This window comes from Prosopis cineraria, unplaced genomic scaffold, assembly GCF_029017545.1.
Source record: "Prosopis cineraria cultivar Desert tree isolate PC_DT_omini unplaced genomic scaffold, ASM2901754v1 PC384, whole genome shotgun sequence".
NCBI lineage: Eukaryota > Viridiplantae > Streptophyta > Magnoliopsida > Fabales > Fabaceae > Prosopis > Prosopis cineraria.
In genome coordinates, this window is record NW_026555711.1 from 17,480 (window position 1) to 33,676 (window position 16,197).

At 34.5% G+C, this 16,197-nt stretch overlaps 1 protein-coding gene across 1 annotated transcript; it reads right to left on the reverse strand.

Annotated features, from left to right (window-relative positions):
- Positions 1 to 1,737: 1,737 nt before the first annotated feature.
- On the reverse strand, positions 1,738 to 3,221 carry LOC129296679 (uncharacterized). The gene is made up of 3 exons (XM_054935265.1): positions 3,028 to 3,221; positions 2,299 to 2,530; positions 1,738 to 2,181 (listed from the first exon to the last, which is right to left on the reverse strand). The coding sequence occupies exons 1-3, from the start codon at positions 3,219 to 3,221 to the stop codon at positions 1,738 to 1,740; spliced, it is 870 nt and encodes a 289-aa protein (XP_054791240.1).
- Positions 3,222 to 16,197: the final 12,976 nt, after the last annotated feature.

The window sequence follows — 16,197 nt, forward strand, 5'->3', positions numbered from 1 at the left end:
CTTTAATGGCTAGGAAGTGAGCAGACTTAGTCAGTCTGTCCACAATTACCTATATAGCATCATGACTCGCCTATGTACGAGGCAATCCCATTATAAAATCTATAGACACACTATCCCATTTGCACATTGGGATTTCTAAGGGTTGTAATAGCCTAGGTGGCCTTTGGTGTTCTATCTTGACTTTCTGACATGTCAAACACCTAGAAACGAACTTAGTCATATCTTGCTTCATTCTGTGCCACCACCATCGCTTCTTCATATCTTGGTACATTTTAGTAGTACCAGGGTAAATTGTTAGCTTTCTCCTGTGAGCTTTCGATAGTATAGTCTCTCTAATCACCTTATCATTAGGAACACACATACGTTCGTGATACAACAAGAAACCATCATTACTGAAACTAAAAGCCATCATTCGCTTTTCCTTAATGTCGTCCCAGATTTCAATAAATACTCGTCTTTTAATTGTGCTTTTCTCAATTCTTTCCAGAATTCACTTGTAATCACCTTGACATTCAAGTTGTTTGATGTGAAATTAGAAATATTCTTATGTTCATTAGAGAAATCCTTTAGCATCTTGTGCTCTTACATCATCAAGAATGCTACGTGTAGCATCTTCCAGCTTAACGCATCAGCTATTACATTAGCCTTACCAGGATGGTACTTTAACTCAAAATTGTAATCCTTCAAGAACTCCATCCATCTCTACTGCTGCATATTCTACTCTTTCTAATCAACTAGATATTTGAGGCTTTTGTGGTCACTGTATACCTCAAATTGCACACCATAAAGGTAATGTCACCATATTTTAAGCACAAACACCATTGCTGCAAGCTCAAGATCATAGGTAGGATAGTTCTCCTCATGCAGTCTTAACTGTCTTGAAACATATGCCATAACTCTGTCATCTTTCATTATAACACATCTAAGACCCTTAAGTGACGTATCTGCATAAACCACAAATGGTAATTTCGAATCTAGAATGGTCAACATAGGTGCAGTCATCAATCTCTACTTCAACTCTTGAAAAGCCTCTTCATACTTGTCAATCCATATGAAAGGATGATCTTTCTTAGTCAATTTGATCAAAGTAGATGCAATCTAGGAGAATCCCTGAATAAACCTCCTATAATATCCTGCTAAACTCAAGAAACTTTGGATCTCGATCACAGAAGTCAGTCTTTCCCATTGTAGTACCGCATCCACCTTATGAGGATCAACTATAATACTACTGGCCAATACTATATGGCCTAAAAACTTCACTTCACGCAACCAGAACTCACATTTGCTCAACTTTGCATAAAGCTTCTTCTCTTTTAGAATTTGCAACACAATCTGCAATTGCTTAGCATGTTCTTCCTCATCAACCAAGTATATTAAAATATCATCAATGAAGACTACTATGAATTTGTCCAAATAGGACGTAAAGATTCGATTCATATAATCCATAAAGATTGCGGGTGCATTCGTCAACCCGAAGGGCACAATAAGAAATTCATAATGCCTGTATCTCATTCTGAAAGTAATCTTCGGCACATCATCCATTTTTACTCTCAACTGGTGATAGCCGGATCTCAAATCAATCTTAAAGAATACCGATGCTCTAGCTAACTGATCCAATAAGTCGTCAATTTAGGGTAACGAGTACTTATTCTTAATTGTTACCTTGTTCAGCTATCAGTAGTCTATGTACAATCTCAAGCTACCATCTTTCTTCCTGACAAACAGAACAGGCGAACCCTAATGTGAAACACTAGGTCTAATCAATCCCTTCTCTAATAACTCCTCTAGCTGCTTCTTAAGCTCATTTAATTTTGTTGGAGCCATCCGATATGGAGCCTTAGAGATTGGCTCTGTACCAGGTACCAAGTCGATTAAGAACTCAATCTCCCTCTTTGGTGGCAATCCTGACACTTCATCTGCAAACACCTTAGGAAACTTATTGACAACTCCAATCTTGTCTATTGCTCCATCGTATACTCCATGTATTAAGCAAAACACGATGAAAGCTTGACATCCTTCCTTTATTGATTTCTCCATTTGTACTACTAATATGAACTTGGGAGTCTCCAGAGTAGTAACAGGTACAAAATGTGTAGTCTTATTATTCATTGTAGTTGCCATGTACACTAGCAATGAAACTATCTTTCTAATACAATCAAACATTGCTCTATTAGCAGACAACTAATCCATGCCAATTATCACATCAATTCCTGACATAGGCAAACAAATTAAATCAATACTTGTGACTATTTCACTAAATTTCAACTCAACTTTCAAACAAGCTCGACTGGTTCTCACTGAAGCACCAGCCAATGTAGACACATTCATCATGAAAGGCATTTCAACCACATGCAATTTCAGTCTTTGTGCACACTCATTGGAGACAAACGAGTAAGTGGTACCAGAATCAAATAAAACATAAATTTGTTGATTACTTAAAGAAATCATACCATGGATAAGCTTCAGGGAAGCTTCAGCCTCTTCTCTTATCATAGCAAACACATAACTAAGAATAGCAGACCTCTGATCACTATAAGGAGCATTCTTGGGGGAATACCAAGCAATATGCCCAGCCTTGTGGTACTTGAAACATGTCTAGCATTCCTCAATATAGTTCTTCCACACTTGCTGCACTGTAAGGCTCTAATCGATCTAGCTACCGTAGTAGCAAAATCCTGTCTCGAAGCTTAACTTCGCCCACCTATATTCCTGGGGACATTACTCCTCATCTGGGAACCTCTAGAATGTGAATCCCTTTATAAACTTCTCTTCTTACTACCATTGCTACCCAATCCAAATAGTCTAGAGCTATATCTAGCTCTCTTGCCAACACCACTAGTAGGACCTGTATATGTAGAGAAACGGCCCCTACCATCTCTCCTCTAGCTGTCCACAGCCTTACAACCTCATCTGGCCACTGCCCTCAGCTTACTGCACATATCGCTGGATGAGACAATATCGAAGGGTGCTAGCTACTATTTCTAATCAGGCCATATCTTTTCAAGTAATTGCTCAGCCTTCTAATACTCATCATTATGATTCCTCAAGTAGGTCGAGTATTTGGACAACTCATTAAACTTAGCTATGAACTCTTCTTCATTCATGTTCCCTTGTTGCAACCGATAGAACTCAGCCTCTTTCTCAACTCTGAAGGAGGTAGGAAAATAGTAGGAGAAGAATCTCCTCTTAAACTCACTCCATGACAATGGAGACCCATCCATCGGTCTCACACTCTCCCACCACTGCTTGGTAGCATCCTCAAGCAGGAATCTAGCAAGTAGTACTCACTGCTGAGACGTGAAAGTCATAATGAAAAAGATCATCTCCAACCGATCTATGCACCTCTAAGTCACTCTATTCTCCATGGAATCCTTAAATAATGGAGGATTCAATCTTATGAACTTCTTTAAAGCTAAATCAATAGAGCTCTCTTGCTCTCTTCCTCTAGGCCTCATTGGTTCAAGCCTTCTCAGTCCACTCTCTTTATAATAATCCTCTTCTTCTCCCCTCTCAAGTCTTTCTCCACCATGACCACCAACTCTCTCTACGGTCTTGCTTGACTCTTCCAGTCTTTTCTTTAGAATCTCATCATGGTCATCTATTCTCTATTCAATTCTTTCCATCATGCTCTTCAACTCGAACAATATATTTTCATTGCCTGTTGTAGGCTTTGGTTGCTCTTTGGCTTGACTCGAGCCTTGTCCCATCTCAACATGCTCACTAGGGACAATATTCTCCTCTTGCACTAAGACTTCCCGCACTTGTCTTGATACATTTGCCGGAATGTTGTCGGTAGTATTTCTTGTTTGCACTATTCTCCCCTCGTAAGGATGGAAGTTATCCCACAAAAGGAAAATAGTTAACACTAGCTCAAAGGGGAAAACATGTGTATAATGTCAATTTCCAACTTTCTATATGCAAATGCACTATTCACAAAATAAATTCTCACTTAGTTCATAAATCCACAGTCCAGTTCTCAAAACCAGAGAAACTGATACCAAACTGTAACCTCCCTGAGGTTAAATCATACTTAACTCCAAATTATAGTAATCCAGGGCTTAACTCACAAGAATTACCAAATTGTAGGGTTTATAAATGAATTTCTCAAAATTTACTTTAAAGAATCTCAATTTTCAACCATTCAAATCTCAAACATGTTTTAAAGACTCCAAATCAGAGTTTTGAAAATAAAGCGAAAACTTGGAAATCAATTGGGACCCAAAAATGAGTTTTAAAACTCAAAAAAGATGTTTGCATAGAATTTGGCACATGCGTCGTGGCTCACGGTTCGTGCGCCGTGGTGTGTCTCCTCTGTACCATGTGCCGTGGCGTGAGGCACCATGCGCCATGGCGCATTGCACGAAATTTGATAGATCAGTGCTATCATTTGACAGCATAAGGAGCAAACTTTTGAAATGTCCCAAATCTCTATTTGATGTCTGATTGAGGTGGTTTTGATGTCTATACAAAGCTGTCTCCAAGCTCTAGCTAATGGCACTAGTTTCACAATCAAATTTATTTTCTATCAAAAGTTGGACACTAAAACCCACTTTGATATATTTTCACAAAATTTCCCTAAATGGGGTGTCCCAACTCAACCACACGTGCCAATAGCCTATACCAACTCCCCGACCACACTCAATGGACCCTTGTGGACTCGTGCAACACACTACGCACAACCAAAAACACTTGTTTCACAAAATCACCACTCAATCTCAATTTTCATAAAACATAGAGGGGGAGGAAAAGTTGCACAAAATCAACCATTTCATTCATATTTCTCAAAAATACATATGTTCCTACTTGCATAAGTATTTTGGCTCTAGTCACGGGTTCACAACAAAAACTCACTAACTCAGGGCATAAAATATACTAGTTAAACATAAAATCATGCAAATATTACACCAATCATGACAATTAATCCTAGTTGGCAAATACATTAACAATTACACATGTAAACTACTAAAGAGAGACATAAAGAGGATTCACTCCATAAATCCTAAGTCTCTGTGTGTTTTCCCTGACTCAGATCCAATCAGCTAGTCCCTAAAAATATTGAGAATTTGAGGGGTGAGTACAACCACTTAGTAACAATATTTCGCTTAACCCTTACAATTACATATTAATTGTAAATAAATGCAAATAGGCACATAACACATATATCATATAGTATTGGGCCACGGTTCACAAAACTAACAACCATGTAGCCAGGCTTGCCACAAGACATTATATCATGTTATTTTCAAAAACATAACTCAGGGTCACAAAAATAACAACCATGCACCCTAAACACATGCCAGACTACAAAACTAACAACCATGTGGCTGGACTTATATGCATGATCATATGCCAACTTTATATCCTTTTGTTACCTCCGACATGAAACCAGTGGCTATCACAAGGCTACGTCCTTCATAGACTAACCCAGCCTTCCACTTGTGAGGAGCTACTAGGCCAAGGTTAACATACTCACTTATGTAATCTGATTTCCCTAAACATTAATAACTATAGGGTGTTATACCCTAAATCTAGCACCCTTATGAACTGATGGAGACTAGTTAGGTTCGAGTCCCTCATACAACAAGTGGGACAGCCCTGAATCAATTATGGGACAAGGGCTACCTCTCGATTCCAACGGTCAGTGCCAAGGCTAGTTCCCAATTCCAACGGTTACTGCCAATACCAATTGGATTTCAATCAATCTACTCCTCTCCTAGGCAAACTCCCACCAATGATCATGCTATGCACATTTCACACATAATATGCATTTTAACAATCTTTTGTCAACACTTACGCTCACATAACAAAAATACTTCATAATTTAAAACTTAATTCATCACAATTCTCCACCCGTAGTAATAAATCACAAGTAATTTCACAAAACATTAAGGGTGGTAGAATCAAAGTTTTCTCTTCTCCAAAACCATTTCACAATCAAATATTTGCCAATATGCATCATCAAATTAAACTCATAAATCACATGTCACAAACAATTAACATTCAACTATAAAAATTAAGTTTTCCTCGGTTACCTCAAACCATTGAGAGGTTAAAGGTTTACCCCTCATTATAGAAACTTCCCCAAGCTTTAACAAGCTAGAAAGGTGCCAAGACGAACCTCTCTACAACCAAATCATAAGGATATCATCATCTTCTAGCTCTTTTAGCTCTATCAATATAAAAACTCCTCATACACTATTTTACCAACTCATAACCACTACCATTCATACCCAATGGGCTCATTAGATTCTATTAATGCACATTATCATTAATAACACCTCAAACCGTTATTAATGCACATTAACCTCTCCCAACTACCTCATAAATACCAATTTTAGACATTTAATGCTCCCATAGACCAACCACTTCTAAAATCATCAATATGGTGTTCCAATACATTAAATCACTCCTATTAATCTCATTTTAACTAGTAGAATTGGACCCATACTCTTATGGACTGAAAATCCATCTTCCAACTCAAACCTTACCATAAATAATCATAAATGAGGGAGAGAATGGAGGGAGAAAGCATTATGATCTTACCTTGGGTGTTTGGGAGCTTTAATCTATCAACAATAGGGCTAAATATTGTTCCCTAACAGAGCCAAAACCAAGCTCTTTATTTTCCTCCTCTCTCTCTCTTCTATTTTCATGCAACTCATGAGCTGATTTATTATATTTTTGGCTGTGCGCCGCGGTGCACGATGCTTTCTATCGCGGCGCATGGCACAAAGGAGCTCGTTACGTTCAAATGGTGTTCGTGTGCCAAATCGAACCAACCACGTGCAACGGCGTATGGCACAGAACGCAACTCTTCACTTTTTCGTCCTCTTTCCTTGCCCAGGTGGCCCGCCATCCATCCGGAACCACTTCTATGGCTAAAATCACAACAATTATGCCAAGTTAAGCCTTTCTGGCCACACACCTCATTAACTCACTGACTACCCTAATTAAGTTAATAAATTAGGGTTAAAATTTTTCGGATGTTACATAATACACAAACCACTTTAGTACACTAAGTCCACAATATGAAAGGCAACACTAAGTACTGATAGTATGTCATAGAATATCACAAGCCCACACTTCCCCATTAGTGAACTCTCACCAAAATCATGCCTTTCACTCTTATCTACTTTTCCCGAGTATTGACCACTTCAACACTCTATGGTAGTATAACAAATATCACTCCTCCCTTAAGCGGTTCTTTAACCTATCTAAGGTATCTAACCTAGTTACACTTCCTTATTTGTAACTTCCATTCTCTATATTTACAATGCATGCAAATAACCTCATTTTTATAAAAAAAATAATATTGTTAAATGAATAGAAAACATATATGCACTATTATCCAAGCAGTATCCTATAAGTCTTTATGAAACACAATTAATTGCATTTAATTATTTAAAATATGTAATGCATGATAGCTAGTAATATTTATTTAAAAATAGCTAAACAAAGCAATAAGAAATATAAATGTTTCCGTTACCTCAACCCTTTTATACTAAAAGAATTTTTCCTTGTATCAAAATGAAACTTGGCTTGTTCTTTCTCTCTAATTAAGTTCCACCAATAATTTTCTACAACATATAAGTTATCCATATAACTTTTCATGGAAAATAGCGTTAATGAAGATTATAGCTCATACCACATAACTTGGTTCAATGAGCTATAATCCATTCCATTGGTCCATATACTAAACCAACCATTCACACAATACCACTTAACCGCCAAAACCATTTATTAGCCACCACTAAGCCAATTTTCAATTCATATAATTTTTAATCAATTAAAAACCTTCATTTAGTGTCACCAACTTCCATCAAAGCTTAATTTAAATCTTATTAGATTTAAATAGCATAATTATAACTAAATCAATAGGCTTAGACCATTGAGTAGTAAAATCCAACCTCTTAGGGTTTGAATTTGTGCCCAAAACACCTCTTTTCATCTAATTGCCTACTAAAAATATTAGAGCACCATATATAAACTCAAAAACAACCTTCATAGAATCCAAGGAAATCAAAGCTTACAAGAATAAAGCCTTTGGGATCAAAATCAAGAATTTTTCTCTTCCAAAAACTCAAAAAAAAACCAAGAGGGAAGGAAGAGGATTGAAGCAGGGAATTTATCTATTGTGTAGCCGAGTTTGCAATGGTTGTAAAGCCTCCTAGATCTAAGCCTAACTCCCTTTCTTCCTCCTTTCTTCTTCCTCTTACTCTCTCATTTTGTTACTCTTTGTTTCTTTGCTTTCTTTATTTCATTTCTACGTGAAATTGGTCTTAAAAAACTGATCCAAATACTTTAGGAAAAATTACAAGGAATGGCCCAACATTTCTTTATTATAGCACAAAAGCCTAGGTCAACTTTAGTAATTTTCTTATAGTTAAAAATAAAATAAAACCAACCTTTTACTTAATAACATTTAAATTCTGGACCTCTATCAAATTATTCTTAATTTTAATTTAATTATAAATAATGTATTTTTTTAAAATAAATCTGAGTCGTAAAATTTTCAGGATGTTGCAAGCTAGCTATTAGTTTTTGAATGGTAGTGATATCACATGGATTTATTACTACTACTCTTTTAAGGAAAACTCCTGCCAATCATGATCATACAATATACACATGCTTAATACACTAGCATGCCATTTCTAGCATTCATATGCTTAAACACAATTAGCACATTTTATTCCTCACCCCATATACTTATAATCATAACACATCATATAATCTCATTCCAAATTCATTATATTCAAGAATCAACAAAATTCTTGTTTATGAGACACATTGCCCATCATCACTTAATAGACATAACCTTTATCACAAAATCACACTTAGTTGCATAATATTTCAAATCCTCATTAGCCATTATTTCAAGAGCCACACTTGCATTAAGAGTTACTAAAAACATGAAACATGCCATATTTCATATGAAGATAAATTCTCATAACCATTATCATGTTCACAAAGTTTAACAATTAATCAACAAGCAATAAAACATTATTGCACCTAGAAAATGTGACGCGGACGACACGCGAGCGGAAGTTTTGGCCTTCAGGGCGGGAACCGACTGGAACGGGAGTCGCCACTAAGATTTTGAGGTAAATCTTAAGAAACCAATTAAAGGAGGGTAAGGATGGTCTGTGAAAATAGAAAATAAGTTTGGGAGTCAATTGAGTGTAGGGAAGGTGTTAGGCACCCCATAATACCTGTCCGTGAGAATGGTTACTTGAAGTTTGTTATGCTATATTAATATGGTTTTATAATTATTTTAATTATTCCTTTTATATTCATGTGTTTTAAAAAAATGATAAGAGTTAAATGAGAAATATTTATTTATTTACGAGGGAGGACTTGACTCAGAATCTGACTCTGAGGCCTACATACCCTGTGATAGGGATCATAATCTGGCTTGAAAGTTGTAGGTGAAAATGTTTTTTTAAAGAGAAATTAATTAGAAATAATTCACCATTTTGCAAATAAAACAATTTTTGAAATTTTGATATATGTGTTTTAAATTGCAAAAAGTAATTTAATTTTAATTATTTTCTCAATTTTTAAATTTTTGGAATAAAGAAAGAAAAGAGTTTAAAATTATTAATTTTTATGTTTATGATTGGGAATTTAACTGCTATACCTGCAGAACCATATTGGCTTATACGATAATGTAATTGTTCTAAATATCTGCGAAGATTCAAAAATCTCACATGATAAAAGAGTTTAACAAGTTAATTTATTTATATTTTTGAATGTTAGTAATAATTTTTTAAGCATGTATGTATATATGCACTTTTTCAAAAAATATTAATCATCATACCTGTAAAGCCTTATTGACCTATACGGTAATATGATTATTCTAAATTTTTGTGGAGATTCTGAAATCTCATATGATAAAAGATTAAATAATATACACTTAAGTACATTTTTTATTTAATTGATTTGATATATAATTTATATATATTTTAAAAACTTAATCGTTATATCTGTAGAGTCTTATTGACTCATACGACAAAATGATGATTTTAGAAGTCTACGAAGATTCAAAAACCTCACGTGACTAAAAGATATAATTTGTAAATGTGATTACAATTTAAATACATTAATTTGGTTAATTAATTTTCTAAATTGTGTATTATATAATTATTTATAAAAAAATCATTTATTTATTATAAAAATTGAAAATCACTACATCTGTGAAGACTTGTTATCTCACACGATGATGTAATTAATTTAAGTCTCTATGAAGATTCTTAAAATCTTACATGGGACTTAAATAAATTAATTTGGATTATAAAAAAATTTAATTTTAATGATGGGCCTTTGGAACCCATATTAACATACAAGTTTTTCTCTCATATTTGCAAAACCTTATTGATTTACATGATACAAGATTATCCTAAATATCTATAGAGATTCAAAGTCTCTCACAATAAAAAGATTAAATAATATTCACTTTAAATATATTTTAATGCGTAATTACATAATGCATATTTTTAAATATAGAAATCTTAATCGTTATACCAGCGAAGTCTTATTAACTCACGCAGTAGTACGGTTATGTTAAAGGTCTATGAAGTTTCAAAAATCTCACGTGACCAAAAGATCTAATTATACAATATAATTATAATTAAAATTTATTAATTTAATTAATTAATATTATAAAAAATTTTTATTATTTTTTTACAAAATTCATATAAATTGAGAATCATGATATCTGTGAGGATTTATTATCCCACATGATAATGCACTTAATTTAATTCTCTATGAAGATTATTGAAATCTTACATGAGACTTAAATATTTATTATAAAAGGAAAATTAATTTTAATAATGGGCCTTTGGAACCTGCATAAATACCTGCAAGATTGATCCTCATACTTGTGAAATCTTATTAATTTACATGGTATGAAATCATTTTAAATGCCTACGAAGATTCTTAAAATCTCACACGACAAATAGATAATCGAAATATTTGCATTTGCAATCGATGCATAATATTTTGGTTAGCTAAACAATCTATGCAATAAAGGCAATGGAAAGAATAAACTAATTTGATAATCCACTGTTCTTTCGACTTGAGGATATATTCTAAAAAAATTAGATTTGGCCTAAACTTTTAGCAAGATCATAACCACGATAGACACGGCTCCGAACCACAATCAACCTCACAAATTATCAATAATATCTTCACAGGCTCTTTTTTTTAATTTTTTTTGTCAGACACCTCTCAGCTATGTTCTAAATTCTATATAAAAAATTTAATTCCTAAATTTTTTAATGCCTAGACATATATCTAGATTAGTCCACACTCTTAATATCTATCAAAATATATATATGTTCATCAATGACTCTAAATTAAGGGAGATGACATGATTTAAATATTACCTAAGCAGCCTATGATTTCATATATGCATTCTTCTTCCTCTTAAGATAATGCTTTCATCACCTCAACCTTAAGTTTTGAACGTGCTTCTGGTTCTGGTTTTGGTCTTGTTGTTGCGTACCGCCCTTCTTCATTTGAGCTTCTGCCTACTACTCCATGATCATATCTCCACTCTTCAACTGCACTAGGGTACCTAAAAGGGTTAGCAACACAGAGAGAACCATCTGATCTTAAAGCCATAACTGACAAGTGATGATGAAGAGGAAGATAGCCTCCACGGTGTTCTTCTTGGTTCTCTCTGCCATTCCCATATACTTCATCAATCCTCAAGTGTAGAGTTAAAGAAAACCCCATCCAACATATTTACCCTTTCTCAAGAAAAACAATCACCACACACGTACACAACACAACCAACAAATATCTCTCTCTCCCCCTTCTCTCTCTATATCTCTCTATACTATCTCTTTTGTAATCTATTTTTTCATGCTCTCTTTCTCCTTTTGCCTTGTCCGTACTATCTCTTCTTCCTTTTTACGTGAGAGATCCCTCTATTGTTGAAGCTTGTGATCTACCTCTTGTCCCCTCTCTTTTAATTTCTCATGCTCTTTCCTTCCCCCGATCTGTGCTCTCTCATTTTTTTAGCTTCAGATTAGTGCTCTCTCCTTCCTCCATGCTTTATTTTCTGCTCCGTTTTCTCATCCCTATTTCTCCCTCTTAGTCTCTCTCTTCTTTCCATCCTCCCTGTCTCTGTTCTGACATGCCTTTTAAAGTAGAAACAGGGTAGAGCTTGTGTCTAAAGAGAGAGCTTACGTGCTTCACCTTTCTCGCTTTGCTCTGCTGTGCATGCATGCGTCTAATCTCCTTCTGCATTTTTGTGTGTTTTCTCTGTGTGTTTTTTGGCTTTCTCTACTGTGTGTGTTTTATGTGTGCTTCTTCTATGTGCATGTCCAGTTTTTTTGCCTGCTCTCTACTTTAATGCGTTGAAAAGGGGGGTCCTTTTAGGGCTGTGATGATCAGTGTTTCATTCGACCCTCATGTATTATTTTTTTAATTATTATTATTATTTTTTGATTAAAGTAACACACACACACAAATATATATATATATATATAATATTTTAAGTGAAAATAAGATTTAAGGAGGGAAAGTTTAACTCTCAAAAATTAACTCCCAATATTTTTAAATGATTGGGATAATTTGGGAGAGATCTTTAAAGATTTAAGCAAGATTTTTTTTAATTTTATTGAATTATTATTATTTTTTTTGAAAATATAATCTGAAAAAAGAATTAAATTTTATATTTTTATATTTTTATATATTTTTTAGTTATTTATTATTATTTTTATTAATTAATTTTTTAAAAAATGCCTGAACAAAATACAATGTTCACAATTGCCCCTCTTTCCTTGTTTCTTATGTAAGTATATGAAAAATTTTATTTTTGAATTCTTACATAAGTGGCAAGTAAAGATAGAACATGTATGTTAGTCGGTCATGCAATACCTATGAAAAGACCTAATTGCCCCTTACACGACAAGATATAATTAAATGCAAGAATAATGGATAACAAACACAATGACATGATTTTTTTTAGCAATGTGATGAGGTGATGTGATGCAAATGAAAATGATCAATTGACAAAGATCCAAACATAATGTAAGACTATTGGATAACAAACACAGTAAAAAGAATTTTTTGATTTTTTTGTTTTAGCAATGTGATGCAAATGAAAATAACCAAATAACATAAAAGAATGCAAGACTATTAGATAACAAACATAATAGAATGATTTTTTTTATTTGGGCAATATGATGCAAATAGAAATGACCAAATAAAATAAAAGGATGCAAGACTATGAAATGATTTTTTTTTTAAGTAATGTGATGCAAATCAAAATGATCAAATGATGCAAGACTATTTAAAAACAAACATAATAGAATGATTTTTTTGTTTTAGCAATGTGATGCAAATGAAAATGACTAAATGACAACGATCCAAACAAAATATATATTGACTAGATGCCCACTCTTCATTTGATTTCTAAGTGAGAATTTTATGAGATGATATTCTTATCTTAGAAATGAATGAAGAGAGACACATATTTTGTTTGAAGGGGAAAGACTATTAGCTAACTATAACTAAATAAAAAAAAATAAAAAACAAAAAAAATAAAATAATTAAATGAAATGTGATTTAGGAAATAAACAAAACAAAACCTCAATGGAGATGAATTGCTTATGTTCCAAGGGACTTGGTTGGATGCCTGCCTTTACAAGGTTTTAAAGAATTGTGCCAGCCAGTACTGGGCTTTGAGGGTGCTTGTTGTTACAGGACTTTTAAAGAATTGTGCCAGCCAATACTGGACTTTAAGGGTGCCTGCTGTTACAGGGCTTTGAGGGTGCTTGTCGTTACAGGGCTTTAAGGGTGCCTGTTGTTATAGGGCTTTAAAGAATCATGCTAGTAGGTACTAGGCTTTGAGGTACCTGTTGTTACAGGGCTTTTAAAGAATTATACTAGCCGGTACTGGGCTTTGGGGTGCCTACCGTTATAAGGCTTTTAAAAAAGTGTGCCAGTTGATATTGGGCTTTAAGGGTGCTTACTATTATAAGGCTTTAAGGTGTTTTTTCGTTACAGGGCTTTAAAGAATCGTGCCAACTGATACTGGGCTTTAAAGGTGCCTGCCATTATAGGGGTGCCTAAGAATCGTGCTAGTTGGTACTGGGTTTTAAGGGTGCCTACCATTACAGGGCTTTAAAGAATCATGCTAGCCAGTATTAGGAATTGAGGGTACCTTTTGTTACAGGGATTTGATGGTGCCTACCATTACAAGGCTTTAAAGAATCGTGCCAGTTGGTACTGGGCTTTGAGGGTGCTTGTCGTTATAGGGCTTTGAGGGTGCCTTCTGTTATAAGGCTTTAAAGTATCATACCAGTCAATACTGGCCTTTGAGGGTGCTTGCCATCACAGGGCTTTAAAAAATTGTGCGAGTTGGTACTGGGCTTTAAAGGTGCTTGTCGTTACAAGGCTTTAAAGAATCATCCCAGCTGGTACTAGGCTTTGGGGGTGCCTGCTGTTACAGGGCTTTTAAAGAATTATACTAGTTGGTATTCGGCTTTGAGGGTGCCTGCTATTACAAGGCTTTGAGGTGTTTTGCCATTACAGGGCTTTAAAGAATCGTGCCAGCCGGTACTGGGCTTTGAGGGTGCCTGCCGTTATAGGGCTTTAAAGAATCATGCTAGTTGGTACTAGGCTTTGGAGGTGCCTATATAAGGCTTTAAAGAATCATGCCACCCAATACTAGGCTTTGAGGATGCCTACTATTACAGGGCTTTGAGGGTGCCTGCCGTTACAGGGCTTTAAAGGTGCCTACTATTATAGGCTTTGAGGTTCCTGTTGTTATAAGGCTTTGCCAACCGGTACTGGGCTTTGAGGGTACTTGCCGTTATAGTACTGAGGGGTGTGAGAATAGGTTTCATCTCACGTGGAAAATATGAGAAACTCACAAGTGAGGTTTGTTATTTCTTCTCTTACTTCCTTGGGTTTTGTAAATTTTTGTTTTGCCCCAATCTAAAGAAAGCATACTTTTTGTGGCCATGCATGTAATGGGGTGAAGTGTAATGCATGATTTTTTTTTTGTTTGCCCCAATTTAAATGGAGGCAAATTTTTATGTTGAGCATGTAATAGATAGATACTGCATAATGCATGATTTTTTTATCAAAAGTTCAATTCTTTTTTTACCCCCAATTTAAATTGTGGCAATTTTGATGCAATGCATGCCATGAGTGATATGGAAGAGTGAATGATTTGCTTTTGGTTTGCCCCAATCTAAATTGTGGCAATTTTTATGTGAAGTATGCAATGGGTGGATAATACGTAATGTATGATTAACTATTTTTTCAATAGTTCAACTCTTTATTTGCCCTAATCTAAATTGAGGCTTACTTTGATGTGAAAGATGTAATTTTTTTTTCAATTCATGTGAAGATATGGAATGCTCAATGCATTTGAAATTGTAAAATGTATTTCTTTTTATTTGTAGGATGTTGATGTAAGAGGGAAACAAAACTTAAAATTAGCAAAATACTAGGGTTCTCTTGGTCATTTGCAACAGGAAAGTTATTAGTCTCCCTAATGAAATTGCAAGTCAATGACTTAACAACTTTTGCCACAAGAATTGGATACTAAGGGGTCACACTTTCAGATATTTAAAATTTTTTATTCCTCTTATATTGAGAATTTTTAAGATAATTTGTTTGTCGATATGAAATGCTTATTGGACATGGATGTTTCATCTCATCTATCATCATTATCAAAGCTTGTATAGTCAATAAGTGAAATTGGCACTAATTTTTATTTAACAATGTCAATGTAAACAATCATTGTAAACAAAAAGCCATATTTGAAAATGAAATGGAGTGGCTAATCAATGTATTGTTGGAAATATTTAGAGGCATCCCCATTTAAGGTACCATAAACGTATAAAGGATAGGCATCATATAGATAAGACAAAGTGTGAAGTGGAAAATGATGGAATGGTAAAATTGAGGACTACCCAAATTTATATGATGTGTCTTTAGATAGTATAGAGATGAAAGGGAATGAATATGGAAATTGAAAGGGGGATCCCCTCTTTGTTTAATATGTCCCTTTAAAAATAACACAATTTTTGAGTAAAATATCTTATATTAAGCTATAAGCTTTCCCCAATTTTAACAATCTGCATGTTGGAATGATCTCTAATAAGAAAAATGCCCCAATTATATTCGAGCAAGTCAAATTTCAATGAGGACTTATGGGGTTTGTAATGCAGCTTG